Source organism: Eublepharis macularius, chromosome 7 (assembly GCF_028583425.1).
Source record: "Eublepharis macularius isolate TG4126 chromosome 7, MPM_Emac_v1.0, whole genome shotgun sequence".
NCBI lineage: Eukaryota > Metazoa > Chordata > Lepidosauria > Squamata > Eublepharidae > Eublepharis > Eublepharis macularius.
The window spans coordinates 19,654,519-19,681,097 of NC_072796.1; the positions used below are offsets into that span (position 1 = coordinate 19,654,519).

Genomic DNA, 26,579 nt, shown 5'->3' on the forward strand with positions numbered 1-26,579 from the left:
ACAGGCCCAGGGTGGGATGGAGGTTTAGCTGGTTTGGGTTTGTAGGGTAAGCATGTTTTTACCTTAGGCATGTGTTGTTGTGTGCTTCCTCAGTCACTTGAAGCAGATCATAGGTTCAGAAGCGTGCTTCTGTTTGTTTTTCCTTTGTAGCGATTCTCGAGTGTTGCTGTTTTTACTGTCTGCAGTTCTAAAAGACATAGAGAGGGGATAATATTATCAGAAGTTACCCTTTATCTGTTAAAAATCTCACATAATAAGTGCTGAGAGAACCTCTGCCTGAGAGAACCTCTGCCACCTATACTCTCTCTGCCTGAGAGAACCTCTGCCACCTATACTCTGCTTTGCTAGGGGATTTTACCAATATATTTGTTGTTGTAAACCTGTGAGAGCTGATAGTGATTTTGGTGTTTTCACAGGAGCTACTCACTTGCTGTGAAGAAGGTAAAGGTGAGATCAAAGATGGTTTGGAGGTGATGCTTAGTGTGCCAAAGCGAGCCAATGATGCCATGCATCTCAGCATGTTGGAAGGTAGGATACAGTCTCATCACTTTTCCTGTGTAGTGTTGTTACAAAATCCGGTGTAAAAAACAGGCTCAGAAACATCCAATATATACGCAATATATACAATACATCGACAATACATCCACTTACCTGGTTGACTGGTGGCATGTAACAGTTGCCTCTGCAGGGATGGGTGGGGACACTTCAGTAAACTGAAAAGTCTTTGCTCTTCTTCATTTTTTCTTTTAGACTATCCAGGTATTGGTGAGCTAGAACAAAATTTGTCTAGGCTTGTATTTTTTCCTCAATGCACATAAGGTCGGTATAAAGGAATATTAAATAAATTTGAAATAAAGTGTGAGTGTGCATTATACACACACGCGCACACACACACACACACGTACACACATATATAAAAATACACACCTATATTCTCAGACATCATGGACTGGGTATGGATGACTATTTTCCACACGGCAGCTGCTTCTAATGGGGCAACTCAAATTACATTTTAGCAAGTGGTAAGGGGAACTTAACCACGACCCTATGATTTCCTCATTTCTGATCAGAGGAGGGCCTGGGGCCAGAAACGGTTGATATCTATAGTTCATACCACTTATAGCAGCTTACATACTTCAGCAGTGTTTTTTTTTTTAAGTTTAAAAACGTTTCCCCCCAAATTCTGTTGATTGGTTTCAAAAAACTTTTAAAACTTTTTAACGACAACAGTATCTACAATGCTAGATTCAGTTATTGCCATAAAGTAACTTGTTGTTGTTGTTAGTTCATCATATGGGCTGGCATGGCTTTTCCTACTTGCTGTCATATGTCACTTGCATTATTGAGAAGCATTTCACTTTGTGGCCTCCAAGCACTGGTCTATTTGTGTATATTGGAGTTTGGGAGTGTCTCCGCTGAATATAAACAGAATTGTTGGAATGAGCACAAAATCTAGCATTAGCTGCTGCTGTCTTGTCAGGAAACATGTGGGCAAGCTCTATGGAATATTCCAATATTTCTTTTATACAAATCAATCTTTTAAACGAGACCTGTTCAGCATGTTCAAAGCTGACATGTTGATGTTGCAAGAGAAAGCATTTCCTTTTAGGAGCTGATCTGTGAACCTCCTAAGCAAACTGTTGATACTTGTATCTTTTGATGGATTGAATTGTGGAACTTTGTTTCTCATTGCCATTCGAAATTTTTAGCTTCGGGAGGAAGAGAAAGCCGTGATCAGTAGCCAGTTTTCTTGTCCATGGTTGTTGTGGGTTTTCCGGGCTGTATTGCCGTGGTCTTGGCATTGTAGTTCCTGACGTTTCGCCAGCAGCTGTGGCTGGCATCTTCAGAGGTGTAGCACCAAAAGACAGAGATCTCTCAGTGTCACAGTGTGGAAAAGATGTAGGTCATTTGTATCTACTCAGGAGGGGTGGGGTTGAGCTGAATCATCGCGTCAGGAACTACAATGCCAAACGTCAGGAACTACAATGCCAAGACCACGGCAATACAGCCCGGAAAACCCACAACAACCATCGTTCTCTGGCCGTGAAAGCCTTCGACAATACATCGAACACCTCTACGGGGAGGAAACATTTCTTGTCCATGTTTATGTGTACATATAATCCATTTAAAATGAAATAAAATTGAATTGTGTTTATATCGTGAAGCCATTGTTAGCTTCATATCTGAGCTGAGACTAGAACTTGTCCTAATTTTGATTAGTAATGACTTTGGGGTCCTAATTCTGTGCAGAAGATATTTCTGAAATTGTCAAGAGCCTTGTGTCATACAGTATCTGCTCGCAGGTCTTCACCAGACTACAGGTTGCTTACACTTGAATCAAAGACAGGATTGGGATCTCTTGGAAAACTGGTTCCTGATTGAAAAACACAATATGCCTAATGTTAGGCAAACTTCTATCTTAGTTCAAAATTAAATATCTCAAACCCATGTATGCACCCCAAAATTCCGGTTGGTTTGGTTTTTTAGTTGGTTGATTGGAGGTTAAACAAAATTTAAAAAGATAAGAACACTAGTGGTTTAGACCAAGGTTCCAACCAGTCCAGCATCCTGTTTCTATCATCAGGTTGGCTGTTGTTTTGAGAAACTGACAAAAAAGTAATCCCAGGAAACAATACACAAGCAAGGCAATAAAGTAACGTTTTATTAACAGTAACGTCTTCGAAATACCGATATGGTGGTGTGAGATTCTCTGAAGCTTGTGCTAAAAATATGCCTGTGGTGAAGCAATAATGCGAAACGGGACCAGACCAACGTGCTAGCGAAACCCGTAGGCGGCGAAGTGAACGGTCACAGCTTCACAGCTTCGGCATGGCTACCGCAGTTCCACAGCTTTGCTGCTTCACTGTTTTCAGCAGCTTCTTCGTTATTCATTGTTAGGCGTGCTGTTGCACCATTGTGAACGAATTTAAATGGTTTTTCCACCACTTGGATGAATTTGTATATGCTGTAGAGTATTGAGCCATGAATTCTTTTGTATTTATTGTTATATGAATTGCTTGCAAAACTTGATACACTTTTGCATTGTTGATAAAACGTTACTTTATTGCCTTACTTTGTGTATTGCGTATATATTGTTTCCTGGGATTACCTTTTTTGTCAGTTTCCAGTCCCAGGTTAAACCCTCTGGCTGGTATAGTAGTTGTTTTGAGAAGGCAGGCAGTCCAGACATAATGGCCCTGTTGCTTGTCCCTAGCAGCTGATACTCAGTGGTGCACTGTCTCCAAGCATGACTGTGCCATCTGGTTACATCACTGCTGATGGCCATTGAGAGACAGCTCCTCCATCAATTTGCCTTACCTTCTTTTAAAGCTGTCTGAGCCAATGGCTGTCATTTCATTTTCCTGTAATCAGTGTTACTCATGTTACTTCTGATACATCGAAACAAAATTGTGTTATCAGTGAGGCTTGTGTGTGATCGTTCACTCAAAATACCTGTCACAGACAGGGTTGTCAGCAGGCATGGAGAAAAATGTCCTGTCCCTTTAATTAGGGGCATAATGGGATGTTATTTAACCGGTTATGTTGTTTTCTTTCATGCCATGAAAACCTCAGATGCACATCCTCACTCAGACTTCAGTAAAGACTGGGCATTTTTCTTCAGGCCTGTTGGCAACCCTCATCGCAGACTAAAAACTGTGCTCAAGTAATAAGTGACAAGGCTAGCCTGAACGTCCAAGCAAAATGGTTATTGGGTGCAGCAGCATTTTTCAGGGCATAAGCAATGGTGGATGAGGAGGACAAAATGGCCCTGGAAAAGTGCTGTCTTCCCCTGATGGGGAGGAGGGGCAGGCTTCCCTAACACAGAGAGGAGGGAAGGAGCAAGGTCTCCATGGCTCCAACCCAGCGGCTCTTGATGGCTACTGCCTCCCTTGTGCGTGGTGGGGCCCAGCACCCTTCAATAGTGGCTGCTCCTGCCTGTGTCATGTGGCTCTTTTCCCTGGTGGCCTTAATGGTCAGCCCACCCCTGGACACCAGTGAATATGAGCAGGCAATCCAAGAATCCCTTGTGATATCTTGGTGGATGCTGAACAGTTGCGTATTGTAAGAGACAATAGATACAGCTATAAATAAAGCAGGCTGTCTTTTGTTACTGATTGTCTCACTGAAAGAAGTTCTAAAAGCCTCTCAATAGTAAAGAGTCCAGTAGCACCTTTAAGACTGACCAACTTTACTGTAGCATAAGCGTTCCACAATTCTCTGCATCTGGCAAAGAGAACTCTTTGTCAGATGTAAAGAGAACTGTGGTTCTTGAACGCTTATGCTACAGTAAAGTTGGTCAGTCTTAAAGGTGCTACTGAACTCTACTATTTTGCTACTACAGACTAACACAGCTAACTCCTTTGGATCTAAAAGCGACTAAGAACCCTAAAAGTCCCCTAGAACATAGTTCAAAAATTATTCTCTGAAAAGTTTTTGTTTGAGCTTTCTTTTTCCCCCCGTGTATATTTTTTTTCTGACTGTTCCAACTTATTTCCTAGGTTTTGATGAGAACATTGAATCTCAGGGAGAGCTCATCCTTCAGGAATCCTTCCAAGTATGGGACCCTAAAACACTGATTCGGAAGGGGCGCGAGAGGCATCTTTTCCTCTTTGAGATGTCACTGGTCTTTAGCAAAGAAGTGAAAGACTCAAGTGGGAGAAGCAAATACATCTACAAGAGCAAATTATTTGTAAGTTTGAGGAAGTACAATTAAAACAAGTAAGACTCAGCCAAGTCTAATTGTAAATGACAAGCAGATGTGTTCGGCTGTTGTAGCCAGAGATGTAGGATGCTTTAAAACAAAATGAATTACTTTCCTCCCAGGATTTTCTCCAGCTTAGCAAAGCAAAGAGAACCATTATTTGTCCTAATGGTTCCATGCAGTTTGGCTTCGACTAGTGTAGAGCCTAGTTAATGCCAAGCCAGCACACAGTTGAAAGGACTGGCTTACTTGCAGGGACCTTGTTTCTTGCACAACTTTGACAAAGCCTGGCTGGCCCAGCTGTTATCTGATCCTGGCTGGAAATTTATAACTTCCACTTTCCAGTTTTCAAGCTCAGATAAATTGTAATGCATACTCTGATTTCCGTTTTGCCGTAAACATAAGACATGTGGGTGCATCTGATGTAGCAGTGTACTCTCTTGCAATCCACGGCAAGAATATTCAAATTGAGTTTCTGAGGACTAGCTAGAATGGGTGGGAGCAAAGATTGGATAATGAGATCAGGTGAACAGGAGAACAAATGCTAGTCAATATTTGCAAGGCTTCTTTAAACTACTAGTGTAGTGAGAATTGATGGTTGTTTTGTCAGTTTTGGCTGAAACTAGTATGAAAAATGAGCTGTGTGTTTAATGGGTGTTAATGAAGGTGGCTTATTTTTCTGGCAGTATTTGTAGGCTTTTAAGAAGTGTGTGACTGTCAGAAATGCAACTGGCAAGACTTCCTCATGCCTCTTAAAGGCCTAATAACATTACTTGGGGCGGGGGGGGGGGGAGATGCCTGCCGTAGTCCTGATCTAATATGGTAGTTTTGGGGTAATCAAGTGCTTTTGCGGTTCACACTAACAACTGTTTCCTTCAGTGCTTTGAAGACAAAAGCAGGAGACTTTAACAGAGTTAAAGTTGTAGGGGGTTTCTCCCTTGCACATCTCTGACAATTCCAGTCAAAGCAGCAGTTGTCCTTGTAGAGGTTTTCATGATGTCCTATACCTTGAAAGATGCATTGGCTTTGGAAGGGGTTGTATTTAATTAAGGAGACTGAGGGTGCCACTTTGGCATGTTTAATGCAATTTAAATGTCCTTAATATTATGTTGGGTGACCTAAGAAGTGGACAAGTGTTTGATGAGACTATCCCCTGCAGGGGTAGTAGAAGGAGTTATTAGATGTGTTTAAAAACCAGGATGTGGTTACTAGAGTGCATTGAAGCCACCATCTTGATTGGATGTACATACGCCGCTATCGTTCTTCCTCCACTGTGACCTAGAAACAGGCCACACTAGATGGAAGAACATCTCCAGGGCACAGACTGCCAGTCACATCAATTTGTGCAGTAGCTTATGATTGACAAAACTGAACATGATGGCTTTTGTCCTAAACCAGGATTTGACCCAAGGTTTTTAGAGATTAGGAGTCTTGTGTGTTTATTCCATTGAACTATGTAAAGTGAGACCAATCAGCAAGTGACATAAACAGAAGCATGCTGGAACAAAATACAGATGTATCAGCTTTGGCATTCAGTATTATTCCAGTGTTCTGCTTCTTGTCTGGGACTGCTGATATCCTCCCCTTGTTCTGTGCAGAGTTAAGGTACTAACTGACTTTATTCTACAATATCCTGTTTGACATCTGAAACAGAATGCAGAAGGGAAGTAAAAGGCAAGCATCAAGATGGGGCTATGGAAATTTCCTATGCAATATTAGTGTTATAATGGGCCCTGCAGAATGCCAGCCAGTTGTCATCTCATCCAGTCGTTTGTTGAGACTTGACTTCCCACTTATCTGGCCTCCCTCTTCATTCACCCCATTCAAATACAGAGATGAGCAGGTTGAACGCCTTTGCCCATGCATGACCAACATGGTGGAATCGGTCACTCGTGTTCTCTTATTCTGCGAATTATATCAAGAGGACAGGTTTTGTCTTATACCGCCTCTCTTGTCTAAATTTAACCCCTTGCAGTCCTATCTCAACTTTAGACCAGAAATCTTGCGCAACTTCCTTTTAGAGGACACTCAGAGCTCAATGACTTATGCTTTGGCCAGATTCTGTTCCTTAGCCATTAGGAAACGCAGACTCCTTTTAGCTGAAAATGTGGTATAATTGCTTTTGCCATTTTTTCTTAACTTTTTTATCTTCAGTGTTTTTATTTCATTAATTCTTCCAGCACTCATGCTCTGATCTTATTGTTATGCCCTGATGTAATAACTTATTTCTTATCGCAGATTTGTTTTGTTTTACTGGCTTTTGCTGTAATAATAAATGACTGGCAGATGAGCAGGTCTGCTCAGTTTAGGCCTCTTTGCCACTTGTTCTTTTTGGGGTTTTCCCCCTCCTGTGTTGTCACTCCATTGATCTCCTACTGAAATGCAATGAACCTTTTATTTAGAACCATGACCAAAACAGAAATCAGGCATTTGTTCAGTATTAAGTGATGACAAGGAAAGGGAAAAAAATAACAAAGGGTTACTGTCAGGGTCATGGCCCCTGCCATACTCTGGAGGTTTGAGGTTCATTGGAGTGCTGCAGGCCTGATCCTCTTTGGCCTTCTTTGGGAGTGCTGTTAGGATCTTTGACATACTTTGGGAGAAGCTCTGGAATGCAGAGAAGGCAGTTATCAATGTTACCAGGACGTTTATCACTGTTACCAGGGAGACAAAGAGGATCCAACTTAGTTTACTTTTTATTTTTCTTTCTGCAGCTTATTAGATATGAACTTAAAGCTTAGTTTTGGGGGGAGTGTAGTGGGTTTACAACTAACCCACTACACTCCCCCCCAAAACTAAGTGGGTAGTGCCTGAAGAGTTTAACGCTTAACAGAAGGGGACAGCCATTCCTATCAAGAAAGTCTTTCTGTACTGAACTCTTAGGTTACTAAAAGCTTTAACTCCTGCATCTTTGGACTCATGCAGTGAAGTTCTTTGAGATCTAAGCTGGCAGTCTCTGACAGTTAGCCTTGGAAAGTAGGCAAAAGCAGTGGCTGTTTAATCTGAAGGCCATTAGGAACCAATAGAGGACCTTGTGCAACTAACATACATGTTCACTTCTGGCTGTGCACTTATCAGAGGTGAAGGCGCAGTTTTTTTAAATCAAACAAAAATACCTTCCCTGTACTTAGTTTGTTTTTTCCCCTAGACCTCAGAGTTGGGTGTCACAGAGCATGTGGAAGGAGATCCTTGCAAATTTGCACTGTGGGTTGGAAGAACCCCTACTTCCGACAACAAAATTGTGCTAAAGGTAATTCTGATTTGCTGCTATTCATTTGTATGGAATTTTTGGAGTTGTTTTCACAATTGCTGGTATGTGGCAGTATCAACTAGACTCTTCTGTTGGCTGGTTCCTGTTGCTTACTGTGGCAGGTTTTTGGATTATGCTGCACATGTGAATGGGAGTCTTGCATAAGCAGCTTAATATTTATCTTATTTATTTACGTTATTTTTAGTCCACCTTTCTCAGTGAGACTCAAGGTGAATCAGTGTGGCCAATATCAAAGACATTTCAGTAAACATGTAATGAGTATATACATGCAAATTTGCATAGATTTAAAAACCAGCAGAAATCCAATACTGAGCTGAAGAAATGTTGAAACAGAGCATAAGCAATTCTGTGGCTAACATATTAAACAACATTGGGACTACCCAATAAGATTGTACTTACAGCGATAGTAGTGAAGTCTATGGTCCTCAATATTTACAGCAATAGTAGTAAAGTCTGTGGTCTCTCCTTATAGGTTCCCTGTCTCTTTACTGATGAATCTCTTAAGACCACTTCCTTGCTGTACAGTCCTCCTATCTGAGCAAAAAGCCCTCTTGAGTAATTCAATTTTGCATCATTTACAGAAGGCCAGGAGAGTGGGAGCTTTCCTAACCTCCTCGGGTAGACCACTCCATAAAATGGGGGCCACCACAGAGAATGCACATGCACGGGCAGTTGTTGATTTTGCCCACATGCAGGGTGGTGCCTGCAGAAGGCCCTGTTCAGATAAGTGAAGCTGCCGTGGTGGAATATAAGGAGAGAGGCAGTCTCATAGATATGATGAACCAGGGCTGTGAAGAGCTTTGTAGGTGACATTCAATACTTTGAATTGGGCTTAGTAACTGATAGGTAGCCAGTGGAATGACTATAGAATGGGAGTAATATTCATCGTCTGCCTAGATCCCAATGATAGTTGAGTTGCAGCATTCTGCACCAACTGTAGTCCCCAAGGTAACTTAGAGGGGAGATCTATGTACAGTTCATTACAGAAGTCAAGTCTTGATGTTACCACGGCCTCTGTCCAGGCAGCCAGATTGGCCATGTCAGGCAGGGGGAGGGGGCATTGTCTTGGCTAGACTGAGTTTATAGACATTTTTTTGCAAATGCCTTAATTTACTTTTCTGGCATTAGCATTGGATCCAGTGTAACCCCTGAGTCTGCATAGGTCAGGTGAACTCCATTAAAAGTGAGGAGTACAATGACCTTCAAGATCTCTGTCTTCTCAACCAGCATCACTTTTAGAGTTGCAGAACCCTGTGACAGAATCCTTTGAATGCAGGGTATTCTCCAGAATTTGGAAACAGATGCTTAAAACGACGTCTGATCACCCAGTATACATTATCTTTCAATATATTTGTATGAATGCTTTGCAACCACTGTAATAAATTTTCAAATATGTCAGCTAATAACATCATAATGTCAATGAAATGGACCAGGTTTGTTTCCTGTCTTGTTCATCCATAGAGATGCCTTGTGAAGAGGCCTCTGTTTTTTAAAATCTCTTATATCACAACAAGTTGCTTGATTTATTTTGAAGGCTTCCAGTATTGAGAACAAACAGGACTGGATCAAGCACATCAGAGAGGTAATCCAGGAAAGAACAATTCATCTCAAAGGAGCCTTAAAAGAGCCTATTCATATCCCCAAAACTGCACCAACGACAAAACAGAAGGGAAGAAGGTTAGTAGGATCCTAGGGCAATGTAAAGAATGGCAGGATACCGATTTCTTTTGTGGCATTCAGGACACGAATCTTAACTGTGGACATAACTCGTTCTGGAAAACAATCAATGCAATCCTAAGTGGAGTTATTAGTTTTTTTTAACGATGCTGCTAGTCAAGGACACGATATTAAATTTAAAGATATCCAAGCATATATAATTCTCAACATGTAGCAACCTCTACACATTTTTTTCTAAAAAGCACCATGTCAGGCAGTACGAGAAATAGGCACATGTCAGATTTACTTTCTAAGTTTTCTGGCCTGTACTAAAATGTTCATATACATTTGTACTCCTACAGCAAATTTTATGTTTCCAACTGGCTAACTATTTTGTGATTATCCAGTGTTGACTTTTCAATATGGGCAAGTTTGAAATACCTCTTGGGGATAAGGCACGTTGAATGGAGAATTTGCCTGAACCTGGATATTGAGTACAGACACGAGGCCATGTCTGTACACAAATGACCAGTATAAGTAGGAAATTCCATACACTGCCCTATGAACATGCAGAAAAAAATGAGAGGGCAGAAGCATTTTCTATGTGTTTATTTTCTCTCCCCCTCCCCCAAAGATTCCTTGCAGAAGGCCACCAGCATGTAACATACATTAATCATCTTTAACATTTAAAGCCAAACTGCCTAAATCTATATATATAAAGACAAGTGTCCTGACTGACTCATCACCGCTCAGCCCATACCCCTGGACCTAGAAACATGAAATTTGGGGAGAACCTTTCATGAGTAAACACTCACTAAGAAGGATTTTTAAGAAATTCGCCCCTTAACGGGGTAAAATGTGTTTTCCCAAAAGGATACAGCTTCCCTCTGTGGCTGGCAGGCTACTGCCTGCTTGCACCTCCGCCAGGTGCCAGCTCGGCCACTCTTCCCTAATTGGGCCAGCCTTTCAAGATCATTTGCTCATGTGGCCTGATTGGTCCTCACCCCGTACATTCTAAACAGTCTGCAGTTGCTATTGGGCATCATTGAATGTGTCCTGAGGTCAAATGCACCTCCCAGTCTTCCCCTAAAAGTTCACTAGAATTGCCAATTCAAAAAAAACACACCCACAAACCAAAAAATATTACATACCCATAAGTATTATAACTGGATTTAAAGTAGTTAAATACCATAGCGAAGAACGAATATCAAGCTAGTGGAGGTATAAAAGCAAGTCTGGTTTTGTTCTCTTACAAGGTGATTCACATGCAGCCATTCCGCTTGAATGTCTACTCTTGTACAGGGAGATACGTGTTTTCGATAGTGTTTTTCTAGCTCATTACTACTTGTGTTTACAGAGATGGAGAAGACTTGGATAGCCAAGGAGATGGCAGCAGTCAGCCTGATACAATTTCAATTGCATCACGGACCTCCCAGAATACCCTAGACAGTGATAAGGTAAGACAGAAATTGAGTTGGAATTTTTTTTTTAGTGAAAGAGGACTCATTTCCTAGAATCCTTGCCATTGTAACCGCATATATAAGTTTCATCCATGTATTCCTACTAACTTGTTAAAAAGTGCCGTGCAGAGCCTAGAAATCTAGATTTAACTGAATCGAATTTTATTTTATTTGTGTCCTCTGCTCTTTCTCCAAGAAGCTTAGAATGTCTTGCATACAGTCAAGGCTGGTGCCTCCATTGAGGCAGGTCCGGCAACCGCCTCCAGCGCTGAGGGCGCATGCTGCGGAGCTGGTGGCAACAGCACGCGGGCGGCTGAGCAGGAGGGATGGGAAGCCACCCGCACACCGCCTCGGCCACCTGCCACGCCTGGCCTGCAGCTACTGCAGCCTCCCAGCCCTCCTGCGCTGCCGCCACCACCAGCACGCACCCCTGGCCGGGAGCAGCAACCGCGGGCCAGGTGCAGCAGGCATCCAGGGTGGCACACAAAGCAGGAGGGCTGGGAGGACACGTGCGCGCGCCTACCCAGCCACCCGCCATGCCTGGCTGGGAGTGTACACCAGCGGTGGCAGCACAGGACAGTCTGAGTGGGCAGCCCAGCCGCCCGCCTGAAGCTGCCCCCCGGCCTCAGTTGCCAGAAACCCTGGCACTGGCCCTGCATACAGTTCCCAAACAGTCTCCCATCGAGTCACAGTTCAGGGCCAGAATCTCGGCTTTAGGAATCAAACCTTCAGGCCAGTCCCTGGGCCACTTGGCAAATACTCCTCCATATTCAGTTCTGGCAGGAATGGGAAGAAGTGTCATCTGATTCCCCCTTCTCTGTGTTGTAGCTCTGGAGGGCCCCTTGATTCTGAGCAGACACTTCACTGGAGTGGGGGCAGCCCACAGGAGCCACTGGGGGGAAGTGGGAAAGAGCTGCTGCCTTGTCTGTTCCTGGGAATCCAGATCTATCCTGATGATTGCAGAAGGTGTAGGGATGCTTGGCAAGTCCTATTGATTAAAATTGAATATTTTACTAAAACTAGACAGTAGCTTTGACTGTAGCTTCTGGTTTTTGCTATTTTTAAGAAGTGGCTTATGATGCCACCTACCACCGCCATGTGTCTGCCAACATTGGTAGATATTCTGGCCACAGATCTGGCCTTTCCATGTATATGTCACTGCAAGGACTTTGCCAGGTGCCTATGATTTCTCTGAGAAAGATACTGCACCGGGGAGTTAATAAGCAACACATCTGTCAAAGATAACTTCAGGCCGTATTGGGTTGATCTTACAGTTACTCAGTTCAGCAGCACGATACAGCAGCTGAGACGGTGATTGCGGTGCAACAATTCCATCCCTGCGCAGGAACTCCTTTTTAATTCAGCTGGTGTCGGGACCAGTAGATGGTGTCAGTGGAAAAATGCAGGGTCTTTTTGGAAAAGTTTCTGTTTGTTGGAATAAATCAGGTTGCTCTTATGAGTGCTGGGTACAGCTTGGACCCAAAACAGCAGAATAACCAAGATTTTCAAGAGGAGGGGGCTTTATATTTTGAATGCTTTAGTATTTATTTACTTGGTACTTTTCAGATTGCTTTACATAATCGTGATTTCAGAATGATAGCCCTTTAACTCCCTTCAATGCCATGGCTTGAGCGGTTAGGAGCACATGAGTCACCGAGAGGCCCCATCCATCTGCTAAAGCTGAAGCTGCATTTCACAATTAGTGGTCATGAAAAAAATCAGAAGTTGTCCTGGTCTGCCTAAGTGAATGAAGTGCAGAGGTCAGTCACATCAGGCCAAGAGCAGGGATTGTGCTTGAGGCAGGTTACTGTCTGTGTAAAGACCAAAGCTTAACATGCATTTATTACTTCATTTATACCCCACCGTTCTCCCCAGTGGGGACCTGGAGCAGCTTACATTATCCTCCCCTCTTCCATTTTATCCTCACAGCAGCCCCATAAGGTTGGTTAAGCTGAGGGTGTGCGGCTGGCCCAAGGCTACCTAGTAAGCTTTCATGGCAGAGTGGAGGATTCAAACCTAGGTCTCCCAGATCCTAGTCTGATCCTGATTCTGGCGTGATGTTTGGATACTTTGTCGCCTTGTTGTTGCAAAATATGGTAGTTTTCTGGTTAGTCGATTGATCCCAGGCAAATTACATTTTCCCCCAGTCGTGGAACTTGTCAGACCTAGCAGGGCTTCATAGAGCCAAATTAAACATTCACGTTTTTGAAGAGTTGAGTCTAGGTTCTCTGGACTCAGCTCAGGTTTCCTACAGCTGCACAGCAGCCACAGGGAATTGCTTTTAAAAAATAAAGGAGAGCCCAAACAGGTTTAGAACGCTGCTGCAGGGAGAGAAAAGGCCCCTTCCTCCATCCCAAGACATTTTCTCATGCCAAAACAGTACTGCATGAGGGAAGCTATTTCTCTGTTTTTGCTGCTTCACATGCACAGAGTACTCCATATGGACAGCAAAAAAAGGGGGGAAATAATGCCCCCCATGCTATTTCCATGCAGGAAAGTTGCTTGGGGTGCTCCACAGTGCTTTCTGAGCCCATTTGGGCTCTCCTTTATTTTTTTAAAGCTATTTATTACACCTGCTGTGTGGCCAAAGAGGACACAAGTTGAGTCCAGGGAACCTGAACCTGTAACGGGATGGTTGTCCATGTCTAAAACGAAGCTTCAACTAGCCAGGAGAAAGATGGATCTCTCTCCGGGGAAGCCGAAAGCAGTTAGTCTTTAGACCTGTCAAACAGATAAGTTCTTTGAACCAGCTGTTTATCAGTACATTTATTTATATAGGGTTCAATATTGCTTTGCAACTCCTCATCAAACACACAGACACCAATCTAGAGTTTATTGAAATTGCACCCTAGTTTTTTAATGAAGCAAGTAATCAAAATATAAATGGCTATTAATATGAATCCTATAACAACAGAACATAGAAAGGCAATAAGAAATAAGTTCACTAACATTTCTTAATAAATCCTAAGTTTAACATTGCTCAAAGTTTCTATGAAATACATAGGTAGAAATAGGTTCTCACCTAGATTCTCCCAAGAGATCTCTTCCATCAGTACCCTGCTTATTCTATCCGTGTTTGCAATTATATCCCTAATCATATGCAAATATTTAGGGTCTATTCACATGATAGCACAAACAAATAATGATTGGTTTGACACTTCACTGAATATTCATAATTTCATAGTACAGCCTTCCAATTAGTTAAAAAATTATGTCATAGTCTGATCTGCAAGAGAATACTATAAATCTCTGACAAGTGTCAAGAAAAAGTTAAGTTGGGCGATCACCATTGGTTGAATCTCTGATAGAGGAACATCAATCTCAGTAGAGTCCACTATTTTAATTAATTGTCAAAGGATGAAAACACACCTGTTGAATTACGTTACACATAGAAAAAATACACTGAAAGTTCATGCAAAGTTTAAAAGTTCATCTAGAGAGTACAGAAGCTAGGCCTAGTATTGTTCAGTATTGATTATTGGCATATGATTTTAATCTATATTGGCATAACAAACCCAGCTCTTTATAAAAATCTGGATGTGTCGTTTGGCCCGTAGCGACTCTTAGTTATCTGCTAGTGGGCAGACAGATAACACATTGGTTGTTGAGAAGTACATAGAAGATTCTTTAATGATGAAGGTATTCCAAGAAAGGAAATGACTAATAAGACCTCAACAGCCTGTACAGCACATTTGGTAAGTAGAAAAGGCTTCTCATCCATTTCCAAATACGTTTGTCTTACTGCTTTTAGCAGTCTGACACTGATAAGTTGATCTAACGGCTTGCTTTCTTGCAAGGATTATCTGAAGCAAGTATATAATGAAGAATTAGCACTGAAAAAACAGTCTTCAGCATTTTGTTGTTAGAGCTGTATGGAGAAGAATGGGTGAGATGGCGTTAAGAATGGCTCAGCAATGGATTAGCCAAATGATATATGACAAGTATTTTTCAGAAATCAACTTTAACATGTTACCCATATGATCATATTAATATATGCTAGGACTAGAAGAGGCCGTATGTTTCTTCTAGGAAAACAAATGCAAACTAATGGGGAAATCTAAAAATGTAACCTTTAGCAACCCCATTTTGAGTAAAAATTCTGGCAGCCTCTAAGCCCTTCCCTTCTCCCTCACTGGCACACACCGTGAGACAGAGAGCCCCTCTTCAAAATGCAGGAGGTAAGCTGTGTGTATGCCATTTCAAATAAGACATTTATCAGCTATGTTTTAAAAGCAAGTTTAAGAACAGCGTTTGTGTTGTCTGTACACCGCCCACAAGGTCAACTCTCAAAGGCTAGCTGTTCTGGAGGACTATAAATCAAAAGGCCCTGGCTCAAGTTAGAATTAATCACCCCTTTATTGGAAGGGAATTTATACCTAGGACAGCAAGAAACTTCATTATTGGTTAATAGCTTCTAGGAAGATGCCTGCTGAATAGGGCTTGGAAGGAGCCTGGAAAAACTTTCAAAGCTGCTCCTAACGTCCCATAAACCCTGAGCTTCCAATGTTCAGTTGCAAATTGCCATTGGTTATTGGATGCAAAGTATCTTTCTCTCTCAAAATCCTTTGCATTGGAAAATAAAGTGAAAACTACTTTACAAATATACTGGAATTAACTATAACACCTGTATTAAGAATGTACATCCTTGGTGCCACTCAACCAGTTAGAATCCTCAGGGCCGTGTCTAGGTTACCAGCAGCCATTCGTCATGTCTTCTGGCTAGTGGTCTGTGGTATCTGGAAGCTAGGAGGTTGCAGGAAGCAGCTCCGTGAGTTGCTGCCCTCTGAAAGGAGGGGCAAGCAGATTCTTTTCCCTGAGATGCAGCCTAGAAAAGAGAAGGCATTAGCTAGACGGCTCTCTGTACTTAACAAAGGACTCACAGATCGATGTATTGTCGAAGGCTTTCACGGCCGGAGAACGATGGTTGTTGGGGGTTTTCCGGGCTGTCTTGCCGTGGTCTTGGCATTGTAGTTCCTGACGTTTCGCCAGCAGCTGTGGCTGGCATCTTCAGAGGTGTAGCACCAAAAGACAGAGATCTCTCAGTGTCACAGTGTGGAAAAGATGTAGGTAGATGAGTAGATACAAATGACCTACATCTTTTCCACACTGTGACACTGAGAGATCTCTGTCTTTTGGTGCTACACCTCTGAAGATGCCAGCCACAGCTGCTGGCGAAACGTCAGGAACTACAATGCCAAGACCACGGCAAGACAGCCCGGAAAACCCCCAACAACCATCGACTCACAGATCCTCTGGAATACTCTAGTGGACCCCCAGGGGTCTCCAGACTCCAGCTGGAGAAATGCTGCTATGGAGTCTAATGTATATTCTACTTCCAGTGAACTTGCAAATGGTTGGGGCTTAAATCTGGTATGTAGTTTATAGCCGTGTTTAAAGAAATCCGGAATAAAACCCAATTATTAAATCTTGCTGAATGAGGCAGTTAATGACCCAAAATGGGCGGGGGGTGGGGGAGAGATAATTTGTTGGTAAGTTTAATACCGATCTGCTTATAAAAGGAAATTCTAAATGAAACTTAATGATGCTGAAAATTAGCCTAAAACAATGGAATTAATGGGAACATTTAATTCACTTACTAACTTACATATTTTTTACAGATGTTCAGACCTTGCAGTGAAGACTTGAATAACAAAGTACATAAAATAAACAGTATTAGACCTGTTAGCAAACACTGTTCCCTCCTTCCAAAGAGCAGTTTCCTCAACAAAGTGGTTAAGAACGCATTTTGACATCTCGATATACTGTGATCACTCCCTAATTAGTTGTGGTCTGAATGTTGATCAGTCAACCAAGCCAGGACTGCTGGCTGCAGGGAGTAGCACAGGGAGCTATGGCAGAGAAATGGTGAGAAGTGTACAAACTAGGGTTTATGCATGAACTAGCATTGTTATTTATGTCTAGTAGACTTAACTAGTTCTTGTCGTACAAACCTCTGCTTAAGCAAGTCATGATTTATTGTGATGTCCAAATGCAGCCTTATTCTTAGGTACTGAAAAGTTCTGGCCTGTCAGAGATGCAGATTTATGGATGATAGTTAAAGATGTGCTGTTTGCCACATACTAAATTAAGGCATATGTCTGACAGTGAAATGACAGCTATCCTCCCGCAAAGATGTGGAGTTAACCTGTCTCTATTGTAATGGTTCGTGTGACTCGCTTTTGAAGAAGTTGCAGGAACCAATTTTGCTGAGATGCTCTCTGAAGGCCTTCAAATAGATTTTCTCTCACTCGCTCAAAACCCTGAGCTAATAGGAACATAACAAAAGAAAAAAAACCCTGATCTGTGAAAATGTGAATCAGTCACACCTCTGCTAGACCCAGTCCTTTTAAATATCAGAATGGGCTCTAACGCAACTGTTCCTCTGGGATTCTTGGGATTCTCTGAGGGTTAGGACCGTCTGAACCCAGGCTGCATCTGACCCACAGCAACAAGCATTCCCCGCTCCTACCTGAAGCGCAATTAAAGGCAACGTTAGTCCCTGTCCTAGCTAACCAGTGTTCTATAATTTAATTAGGATTAACTCTGGTTAATATTGGTACCCACAATTCTCTCAGTGGTAATTAAAGCAGAGGGGGGAGGTTTTCTCCAGAGGGAGAGAAGGAATCAGTATTAAATGTGCGCCAGCCTTTATTGTCAAGTTAAAGTTGATACGAAGATATTGACTGTCTTCATTGGCCTAGCCTATTGGTTAAACTGCCCAGCAGGCAGTATAGGAAATAAGCCAAGAGCCAGCAGGGTACAGGATGTCCATATCACTCACTTCAAGTGCCAGATACAAAACTACAGTTGGTAATTAGGCCACATCCCATTCTTATTGGAAGACTTACAGTCCCGAGAGTAAAATGGAATCAAGGAGATATGCTGCATTATGTAAATTGTAGTGAGCAAGCTAGATATTTGCAGAAGGGTCAAGCAGTGCTCACCACATATCCTAGGGCAGTAGGTCACAAGTTCCTATATAGCTGTGATTTTTTTTGTTGCTATTTGAAAGGATCTGCTGCTAAGGTGCATGCAAGGGTGCCATGTCAGCTGCCCCTTTGTATGCAAACTGAAGGAAGCAGAAACAGAATGAGGCTATCCAGCATTAGAGAGGTTCTCTTTATATACAGGCAGATTCAGAGACTTTTGACTCCCCCTCCTGTCACATTATTCTGTCACGTTTGCATATCAGTAGGCCCCTGCGGTGTGGAGGATAAAACATGGCTCCCTACTAGGGCTGTCAGTCCCCTGGTGTGGGTGGGGGATCTCCCTTTCCCAGCCTCCACCCACCGCCACCACTCACCTGGCTGGTGGCAGGGAATGGCACAGGGAATGAACTCGGGAGGCAAAATAACTTCTGGGCAAGCCTACAGCGGGCATGTTCCTGGCAGGGTGCAACTACCTCACTTCCGGGAGTGACATCACCGCGCCAGCCATGGGAATACTCCCGTGCTTCGCTTGGGGCTGATTTGAGGAGTGTGGGAGCATTCCCGTGTCCAGCACAATGGTGTCAATCCCAGAAGTGATGTCATCGCATCGACGCTAGGAGTGCATGCGCGAAGATTTTCCAACAGGAAGAACAGTAAGGGGAACTGGCAACCCTGCTCCAAACTTTGGGAAAACGGAAGACCACCTTCCTAGGACTGCATCACTTTAGGAGGCTTTAAACTGTCCTTATCAAAAAAATTTAGTTATGGGGGGCGATGATGGTGCATGGTGGGCAGCTAGCCAAAACTTGACTCTTTATCCAGTTGCTAGAAATGGAGAATGTAATCAGTTCTTCTCACGATTTCTCCAAGGCAGAGTACATGTTTCTTCAGTGTGGTGTAGTGGTTAGAGCTTCAGACTAAGCTCTGGAAGATCCAGTTTTGAATCCCCCGTCTGCCATGGAAGCTTGCTAGGTGCCCTCGGGCCAGTCACACACTCTCAGCCTAACCTACTTCACAGGATTGTTGTGAGGTTAAAATGGAGAGAATCTTTTAAGCTCTTTGGGTACCCATTGGGAAGAAAGGGTGGAATATAAATAAATGTATCCTTCCCACAAGCCCTTGAAGTAGGTCAAGCTAAGACTGTCCACATGACAAATGTGTTTTCTTATTTGTCTCTAAAATGTACTTTTAACACGCAAGGGGAAGGGATTTAAAAGGGGGATTTTTTTCTACATGTCTCAGTAACTCAAAGTCCCAGAATTTTTAAGCATGACATTTGGCAGCTCTAAAGCTGTGTTCAGCTTTGTTGGGATCCATGGTCCCGTAGTATTGTGGGAAGGTGCGAATGGGAAGAAGCCTTCCACATCATTAGTTAAGGGTGGCCGGGGCCCAATTGTGAGTCAGACTGAGAGTTGGGATGAGGCTGTTCAGATTTCAGGTATCTGAACGGAGGAGTAAAGATTCATCCCTACCTAAAAATTGTACATTTGGTGGTTGAAATCTTTGTCCTCCTGATACTCTTTGTGTCTGGCCTCTTGCTCCTTTACCGGTCTGTCCACTGTTAACGAAACAAGGTTCTACTTCCCTTTGTCGTCCAGATAGCTTTTAGCCAAGTAATCATGCTTTTAAATCCATTTGTAGATGATTTCCACATTGTTATTGTCTCCTAAGAAATGAGCATAGAATCTCTTGAGGAGATGGGAAGCACTTTGAAATGGTCTTTAGTAGAAGGCTTTCATAAATGTGCGTGCAATTTCCTACTCCTTGGAAGCTGGGTAAGAAACACCTGCAAGTGATTTTTAAAGAGTTAGTTTTCATAATGTCTCCTTCTCCCCCCCCCTTCCCCCCTGGAATTTCCTGACTATATCCAGTTGACTTGGTATCTTAGGAAGCTGTAAATGTGTAATTTCTTTGGGTGAAGAAAATAACATCAGCTCCAATCCCGATCTATACCCAAATAATACTAAATCTCTTCGGAGTTTTGATTTATTATGTTGTAAGGAGTGATATGTGTGCTTAAACCACCAGAGAACATAGGCTGTTTGCTAGCAATTGCTGTACAGTCAAGGAATACAGTGGTGTTGCAGAATATGGATCGGAGTCCAGTACCTTACCAGAATTTTGAGAATTTGCATTCTTAAGGCATGTTTCCAGTTCTCAACGTTGCAGAAAAGAAATTTATAATGCTTTTGCAAGAGACATTCAGTTCAGGCTTCTCAGGCAGAGGTGTTTACTGGAGATTTTTTAACCATAGACACCTGAAAATTGATACATGCAAAACATTTGCTCTCTTGCTAAGCATTTGTCATATAGTGCTGCTTGTATTTCTGGTTTAGCACTGGCCCAAAGCGAATCGCGATAGGGAAGCATTCCAAGCTCAAGACGAGATTTAGGTCTGCATCCTCCATGGCAAGACTGGTGGAACCCACTACCAAACATCCGTTAGGGTTGAAGGAGGAAGGAGGCCCACATTTGACACTTTGTGGTCAAATGCAGAATCAAAAAGGTCTTTTTCTCAGACCCCCTCAGGCGTACAGCTGTTTTCAATTGTTTCTGACTCCAGTCAAGGGAGAGCTATAAAAATAAATCAGTGCCAAAAAAATGCTCAAGAGCTTTCTCTTTCCTTCCCAACCCCCCTTTTGGCATAATTTTGAATGGACGGAGAGCTAATAAAACACAGAAGGGAAGTGGGGGGAGGGCACCCCAGATACGTTTAACGGGTGGGAATGGCAACATGTTTCTGCAAGTGCGCACCTCGTAACTGGAGCAGAAACTGTCCAGCGAGACCGAGTAGGAGCAACATGATTAATTCCTGCCTGTGTCTTGATGGTGCAGGCTGATTTATTTTCCTTAATTATGAGAACCATAAGGCTTCACTTTACCAACCCACACCCCCTCCTTGTACGAAGCTGGGATTAGCTAGAAGGGCTGGCCGGCAGTGGTCATGGGAAAGTGCTGGGAAAACTCCAGACTGCTTAAGTGAAGTTGTGTCCTGTGGTTTTGGAAGAGAGGGGACAAGAAAGCGAGGAATTAACCCATAATATTTTTTGATGATTACTGCTTGTAGTCTTATTCAGCAAGATACACAATTGTCCTTGATGCCTAAAGCTTTCTCCAGAAATGTTCTGGGCCTTCAGTTTAGCTCTGGAGCACTAAAATGGCCAGGCAATTAAAATAACTGGTGGGATCTCCTTTTATGGTGTATTCTTCCAGGAATAAAAAGTCTAGTACCAGCTCTTGTGTGCGTGCGCGCGCATGCTTCAGGGTTTAGAAGTTAAACTGAGGTGCAAGCAGTATTGTTTTGAAATTTAATTTGAAAAATGTTTTAAAATCATAATTTGGGAATATTCTGTTTTTGATCTTTACTTCACAACCAGCTGTGTAGCATTGGTATAATTATGTCTCTAACCAAGTTTCTCACAGTTGGAGTTACAGTTGTGCATTGCATTTCAGGTTAAACTTGAAAATGTACTGACTTGATCAGATATTGCTTCACTCTTATTAGAGAAAGGAATCCTGAAAGTTAGCACTGCCCTTCAAACTAGTTGTTTTCAGAAAAGGACTCTTATTTCCCGGTTAATAGAATGGCATAAAGTTCTGTAATAGTACTAGAACAGATATAGGCAGTCCCACGCACATATGTTGACAGCAGCACGCCAGACCATTTTGCTTGTCATCCAGGGCCAGATCTCCACACACGCAGCTGAGGCCCTGATAGCTCTGCTGGGACCAGCGGTGCAAGGGAAGGCAGCAGGCATGGCTTTAAGCATGTCTGGTCAAGTACAACCCTCGTGATCCCTCCTCCCTTGCATGAATTTTGTGCGCTAGCAATAGCAACACGTTCAGAAGTAGGCACTAGAGATGGGCACGAACCTGGAAAATTCCAAACTATGCAGTTTGTGATTTATCACGTTTCACAAATCACGAACTTTCATGAACTAGCCCCAGTTTGTGAACTGGTTTGTTTGGTTTATGTAAATGTCAGTTCTGGGTCAGCGGAAAGTCTGCAGAGAGCCCACCCACCTCCCGTTGCCTAGGAAACTATTTGATCGGCGCCAGGCTGCCTGCAGCGATGAACCAAAATATGAACCAAACAAACCGGGCTAAAATTTATAACAGTTCGTGAGAAATGAGCTCCCACGAACTGCCAGTTCGCAAACCACAAACCGGCCCAGTTTGTGATGAACGGTTCGTATTTTGGTTCATGCCCGCCTCTAGTAGGCACTGTGTTTTTTGAGCACTTGGGCCATTAAAGGCGGCCCATCCCATACTAAAAGAATCCATTACATTGACTTGTATATGGAATTTTTGATCCCATATTACGTCTTGGCTTGATAAAGTAAGCCAGAGGTGATTTTGCACATTGGTATCATATAGAGAATGCTTAGAGTGCCAGCTGGTATTTCAGCAAGCTCTGATTTTCAGTGGCGTGTTAAACGCTTGCTCTTACCGTATGAACCTATACCCACACTCTGCTCATCAGGAAAAGTTGGCCTGGAAAAATTGCCCGTTGATCCTTGCAAGTGGTGTGTTAGAAACTTGTCAAGATAGGCAGCATGCCCCCCCCCCCGCATCCTTAAATACAGAAGGTTGAAATCTCTCCTTTTGCTAACTTCCCTTGCAGTTGTCTGGTGGGTGTGAACTGACAGTGGTCATCCATGATTTCACGGCATGCAACAGCAACGAACTGACAATCCGTCGTGGACAGACGGTGGAGGTTCTAGAACGGCCACATGACAAACCTGACTGGTGCCTAGTCCGAACCACTGACCGGTCCCCAGCGGCCGAAGGGCTGGTACCCTGTGGGTCTCTTTGCATTGCCCACTCGAGAAGCAGTATGGAGATGGAAGGCATCTTTAACCACAAAGGTAGGTGGATGAGGATTTAACTCGTCTGTACTTTTTCTATGCTTGTGCGGACCTTTAGTAAATATTGTGAAAAATGATGCATCAACTGGAACTTGACTATATATTCCTGTTATGTTTCCATTCTTGTTTGCCTCCGCTGAAGGGACTCCATCACATTAAGCATTATCCGCTTTGTTAAGCTTTATACAACATGTTCATAGATATTCAACTGCACGTTTTTGGTTGCAGATTCTAAATAATTCATATACTGTAAAGTGGAGCTTTGCATAGTTATTATGTACAAGAGGGCTATGCTGAGTTTTTAAAAATTACCTTCATGAAGAAAGGGAGACAAACTATTAAACAGAAGCCTAAGGCTTTCCTCTTGTTTTTTATATTTTAACCTGTTTACTGCCCGAGAAGGGGGTATATAAACACTATAAACTTATTTGATTATTAGAATTATTAAAAAGCCTATTTGTCTCCTCAGTATGGGATACCAAATAAATGAACATTTTCAGAGAGGCTGGAGAATTACGTGCTAAAAATATTGTGAGGTTTGCAGGCAACTGCTGTTTGCGAAAGCTGAATTACAAATGTTTTCATTTAATGCCATGTAGCTGTCTGCAGTTTACATGAGCAGGACTCGCCGCTGGCAAGACAAACCTCCCCCTGCCCGCATCTTGCCAAGAGTGTTTATTCCCTGTACCAGCTGAGAGGGACTAGCGGTGCCCATCTCCTAGTCTTTCAGTGCTGCTGCTTCTGCCCCTCGGTAAAGTCCAGTGCTGAGTAAGAGACCAGTTCCAGCCCCTCCCAAGATCGTCTTCGTCCTTCTGTGCAGCCCCACATTGGGACTGCGCAGGCGCAGGCCGGCCGCGGAAAAGATTTTTCTAGCTTTAGAGATGTGAAGGGGACCTTCGGATCCACCGCGCATGCGCGCCGGTGTTCCCGCCAATTTTGAATGCATATATATCCGAACGTCCCCGGCATTCCCTCAGTTCCTTTTTCGCCGCCGTTCGAAAAGATTCTTCTCTAGCGTTATTTGTCTCTTCGTCTCTCAGTTTCTCTTCGGAGTTCTGGTCGGTATCTTTCCCCTGTCAGTCATCGGGAGGTACCGTTCAATGTGATCAACAGTTACAGGTGAGAAACCCTGTTTTTCTCTGCCTGTGCCAGAGGGCTTGAGGCAGGAAAGAGCACAGTGGCATGAGGGGCATTAGCTGTGTAAGAAGCCACACAAAATGCATGGACCTCTGTAAGGCAGGAATTGTCAACAGTTTGAGGAAGCCAGAAGAGAAGTCTAGAACAAACAGAAAGCTGTACGTATATATACTTGAAACAAACTTGCACAGCACATACTGGCTGTTTCTCAGAGCCATTTGTTATATGCCTAATTGGTATAAGACATCCGTGTACTCAGAACAGACTCTGTGTTCTGTTTAATGTATTTGCCTCCTCCTTCATGACAGTTTGCCTCTCTCTGAGGCAGCGCTGCTTTTATTTTCAGCGCTCTTTTTCAGTTCTATAGCGGATTCTTCTTGTGTCCACATTTCTGCAATCCATACCCTGAGGTACTGCTTTGGAATGCTTGATCATATTGACCTACACTGTGTAATCAGTCTTTAATCTCAGTGAGAAAGACAGACTACAAATAACGTAAATAAAATAATAAAACTTCTTTTCAGAGTGGTGTCCTGTGCACACTTGGAAGAACTAATTCAGAGTAGACCTAGTAAAACACTTTATCTTTGAAGTTTGGATTTTAACTGTCATTTCTGGTCCTGAAATTTCGAGAGAGCCAAAGTGTGGTACAATTTTCGTATTGTGCTGCATCTGCCAGAAAGTCTTCTCGGAGTAGTGTACTGGCCAAGAAGCTGAAGTGTGAACCGCCAAGTCCCCAGGTACAAGCGTTGCCTCTGCCATGAATTTATTGAATGGCCTTCAGTAAGCCAATTCTGGGACTCTGTTGAAATATGGATTTAATACTGACCAAACTTAGAGTATTGTAAGGGCAGCCAAATGAATGTATGTGAAGCATGGTGCAATTTCCAAGAAAGTCTTTGGATTAATTTGCTGCTAAGCTCAAGAAAGACTTTTTCCCCAAAGAAAATCCTGGAAACAAAGACATCCTGGAAAATAAGCAAACTGGTTTCTTGTTCATTCTGCTGTGGCATACTAGTGCCTTGTTGCCTGTCTTGAAAAAGCACACAAGCTACAAAATAGTTTGACATGTGAACAAAGCACTGATGAATTCAACTGTTGTATAGGCTAGATACGATGAGTTGGATCTGACACAAAATTTCCACTTGTGCTAGAGCTCTTGCACATGTGGAAATGCAAGAAAAAGATAGCAGGAGTAGCCGATTGCTCTGTCAAACATATTGTATCCCCACTTGTGTTCCCTTTTGTGCGAGACATTGTCCCAGCAGTTTTGAGGCAATATATAATAGGAAGGGAAGCTCTAGGCTACGTGTAGTACAAGATCTTGCACAAGCAGAACTGCATGAAGTCCTTCTTTGTTTCCACTTGCACATTGCGCAATCCAAGCCATAATCTGTTCCAGGTCTTGGATGACACTGAAGTTCTTAAAGGTTTATAGTTCAGATCAAGATATCATACAGCTGGATTGCTTGGCTGAGAGAAATCGGATTGCACACTTGGTGTGGCGGCCGCCTTTGCTTCTGGCTCTAGTTGCTGAGTGCAGGTAGTCATGTTGATAGCTATGGAGGATGTTCCAGAAGTCAGAGCCACCAAACATTAGCGATGCAGCGATAGCAACAACATTGGCAGGGATTATTGAAAATTCATTGTGGATTTCCACATTGTCCCCACCCATGATGAGGTAGCCAAGATAGCCAAGCAGTTCTGAAGCCAGGAAAGGAGATTAGCTCTCAAGTATATCCCAGCATTGGATTGTTCTCGCTACTTCAGGTTGCACTGCTTCCAGTAAAGCAGGGTCGTTTCTTAGGGTACAGTTGTCAGTTTAGTGCAACCCGTTTGTTCTGTACATAGCGTTGCTTAGAATGCATAAAGGGAAATGTGCAAAATGTGACTGTAGGCCTATTCTGCAGCCAAGATCCAAAGAGCCGTGCAGCTAGTTCTGCATCCTCCCAGGCTATGTGGCAAGTACTTTGTAGTATCAAAGGGATTTATGGTGTGGAATCTGATGGGGATACCTTTCTTTCTAAAAGACATATTTTCAAAAGTCCCTCTGTGCATTCTTGAGGCTTGGGTAGCTCCCCCCCTCCACCTGTGCATCCAGTCAGTATCCCCCCCTGCATGGATTTGGTGGGGGAGGGGATTAGGTAAGCACCATAAAAATGCAAGGGCAGTTTTATCTCCTCTAACATGCAGGCTCTCCTTGAGTGTCACTGTACATAAAAGAACTAGCAGCCCACAGGAAAACAAATTTTAATTGGAAATCCTTGAGGCCATCCTTTGTAGTACCTTGAATGGCTTCTAACTAATAAAGAATTGTATCTATCATACAGGACAGTAGCTCCTTGAGTGTCCGTTTGGTGAGATGCCTGCGCAAACTTTACTGCATTTCCCTTGTCATTTTGGCCCTTTCTCCTTACATAGAAAAACATATTGTTGACTAGTATGGTGTACCGAGAAGACCCTGTACCCTTTATGACAGCCTGAGTACTAGATTAGCTATGTTGGTTGTTCAGTGCTTACATGATAATTAATGGTATCTAGAAACATCAGTACGTT

The 26,579-nt window shown here is 43.0% G+C and overlaps 1 protein-coding gene across 2 annotated transcripts in view; it reads left to right on the forward strand.

Moving 5' to 3' along the window:
- TRIO (trio Rho guanine nucleotide exchange factor) overlaps positions 1-26,579 on the forward strand; it is a 283,152-nt gene that overhangs the window by 174,989 nt on the left and 81,584 nt on the right. For both annotated transcript variants that reach the window (XM_054985288.1, XM_054985291.1), the window contains exons 29-34: positions 417-528; positions 4,500-4,690; positions 7,851-7,952; positions 9,508-9,650; positions 10,987-11,086; positions 22,643-22,886. In XM_054985288.1, coding sequence (XP_054841263.1) covers positions 417-528; positions 4,500-4,690; positions 7,851-7,952; positions 9,508-9,650; positions 10,987-11,086; positions 22,643-22,886 — 892 coding nt within the window. The remainder of the gene's footprint in view (positions 1-416; positions 529-4,499; positions 4,691-7,850; positions 7,953-9,507; positions 9,651-10,986; positions 11,087-22,642; positions 22,887-26,579) is intronic.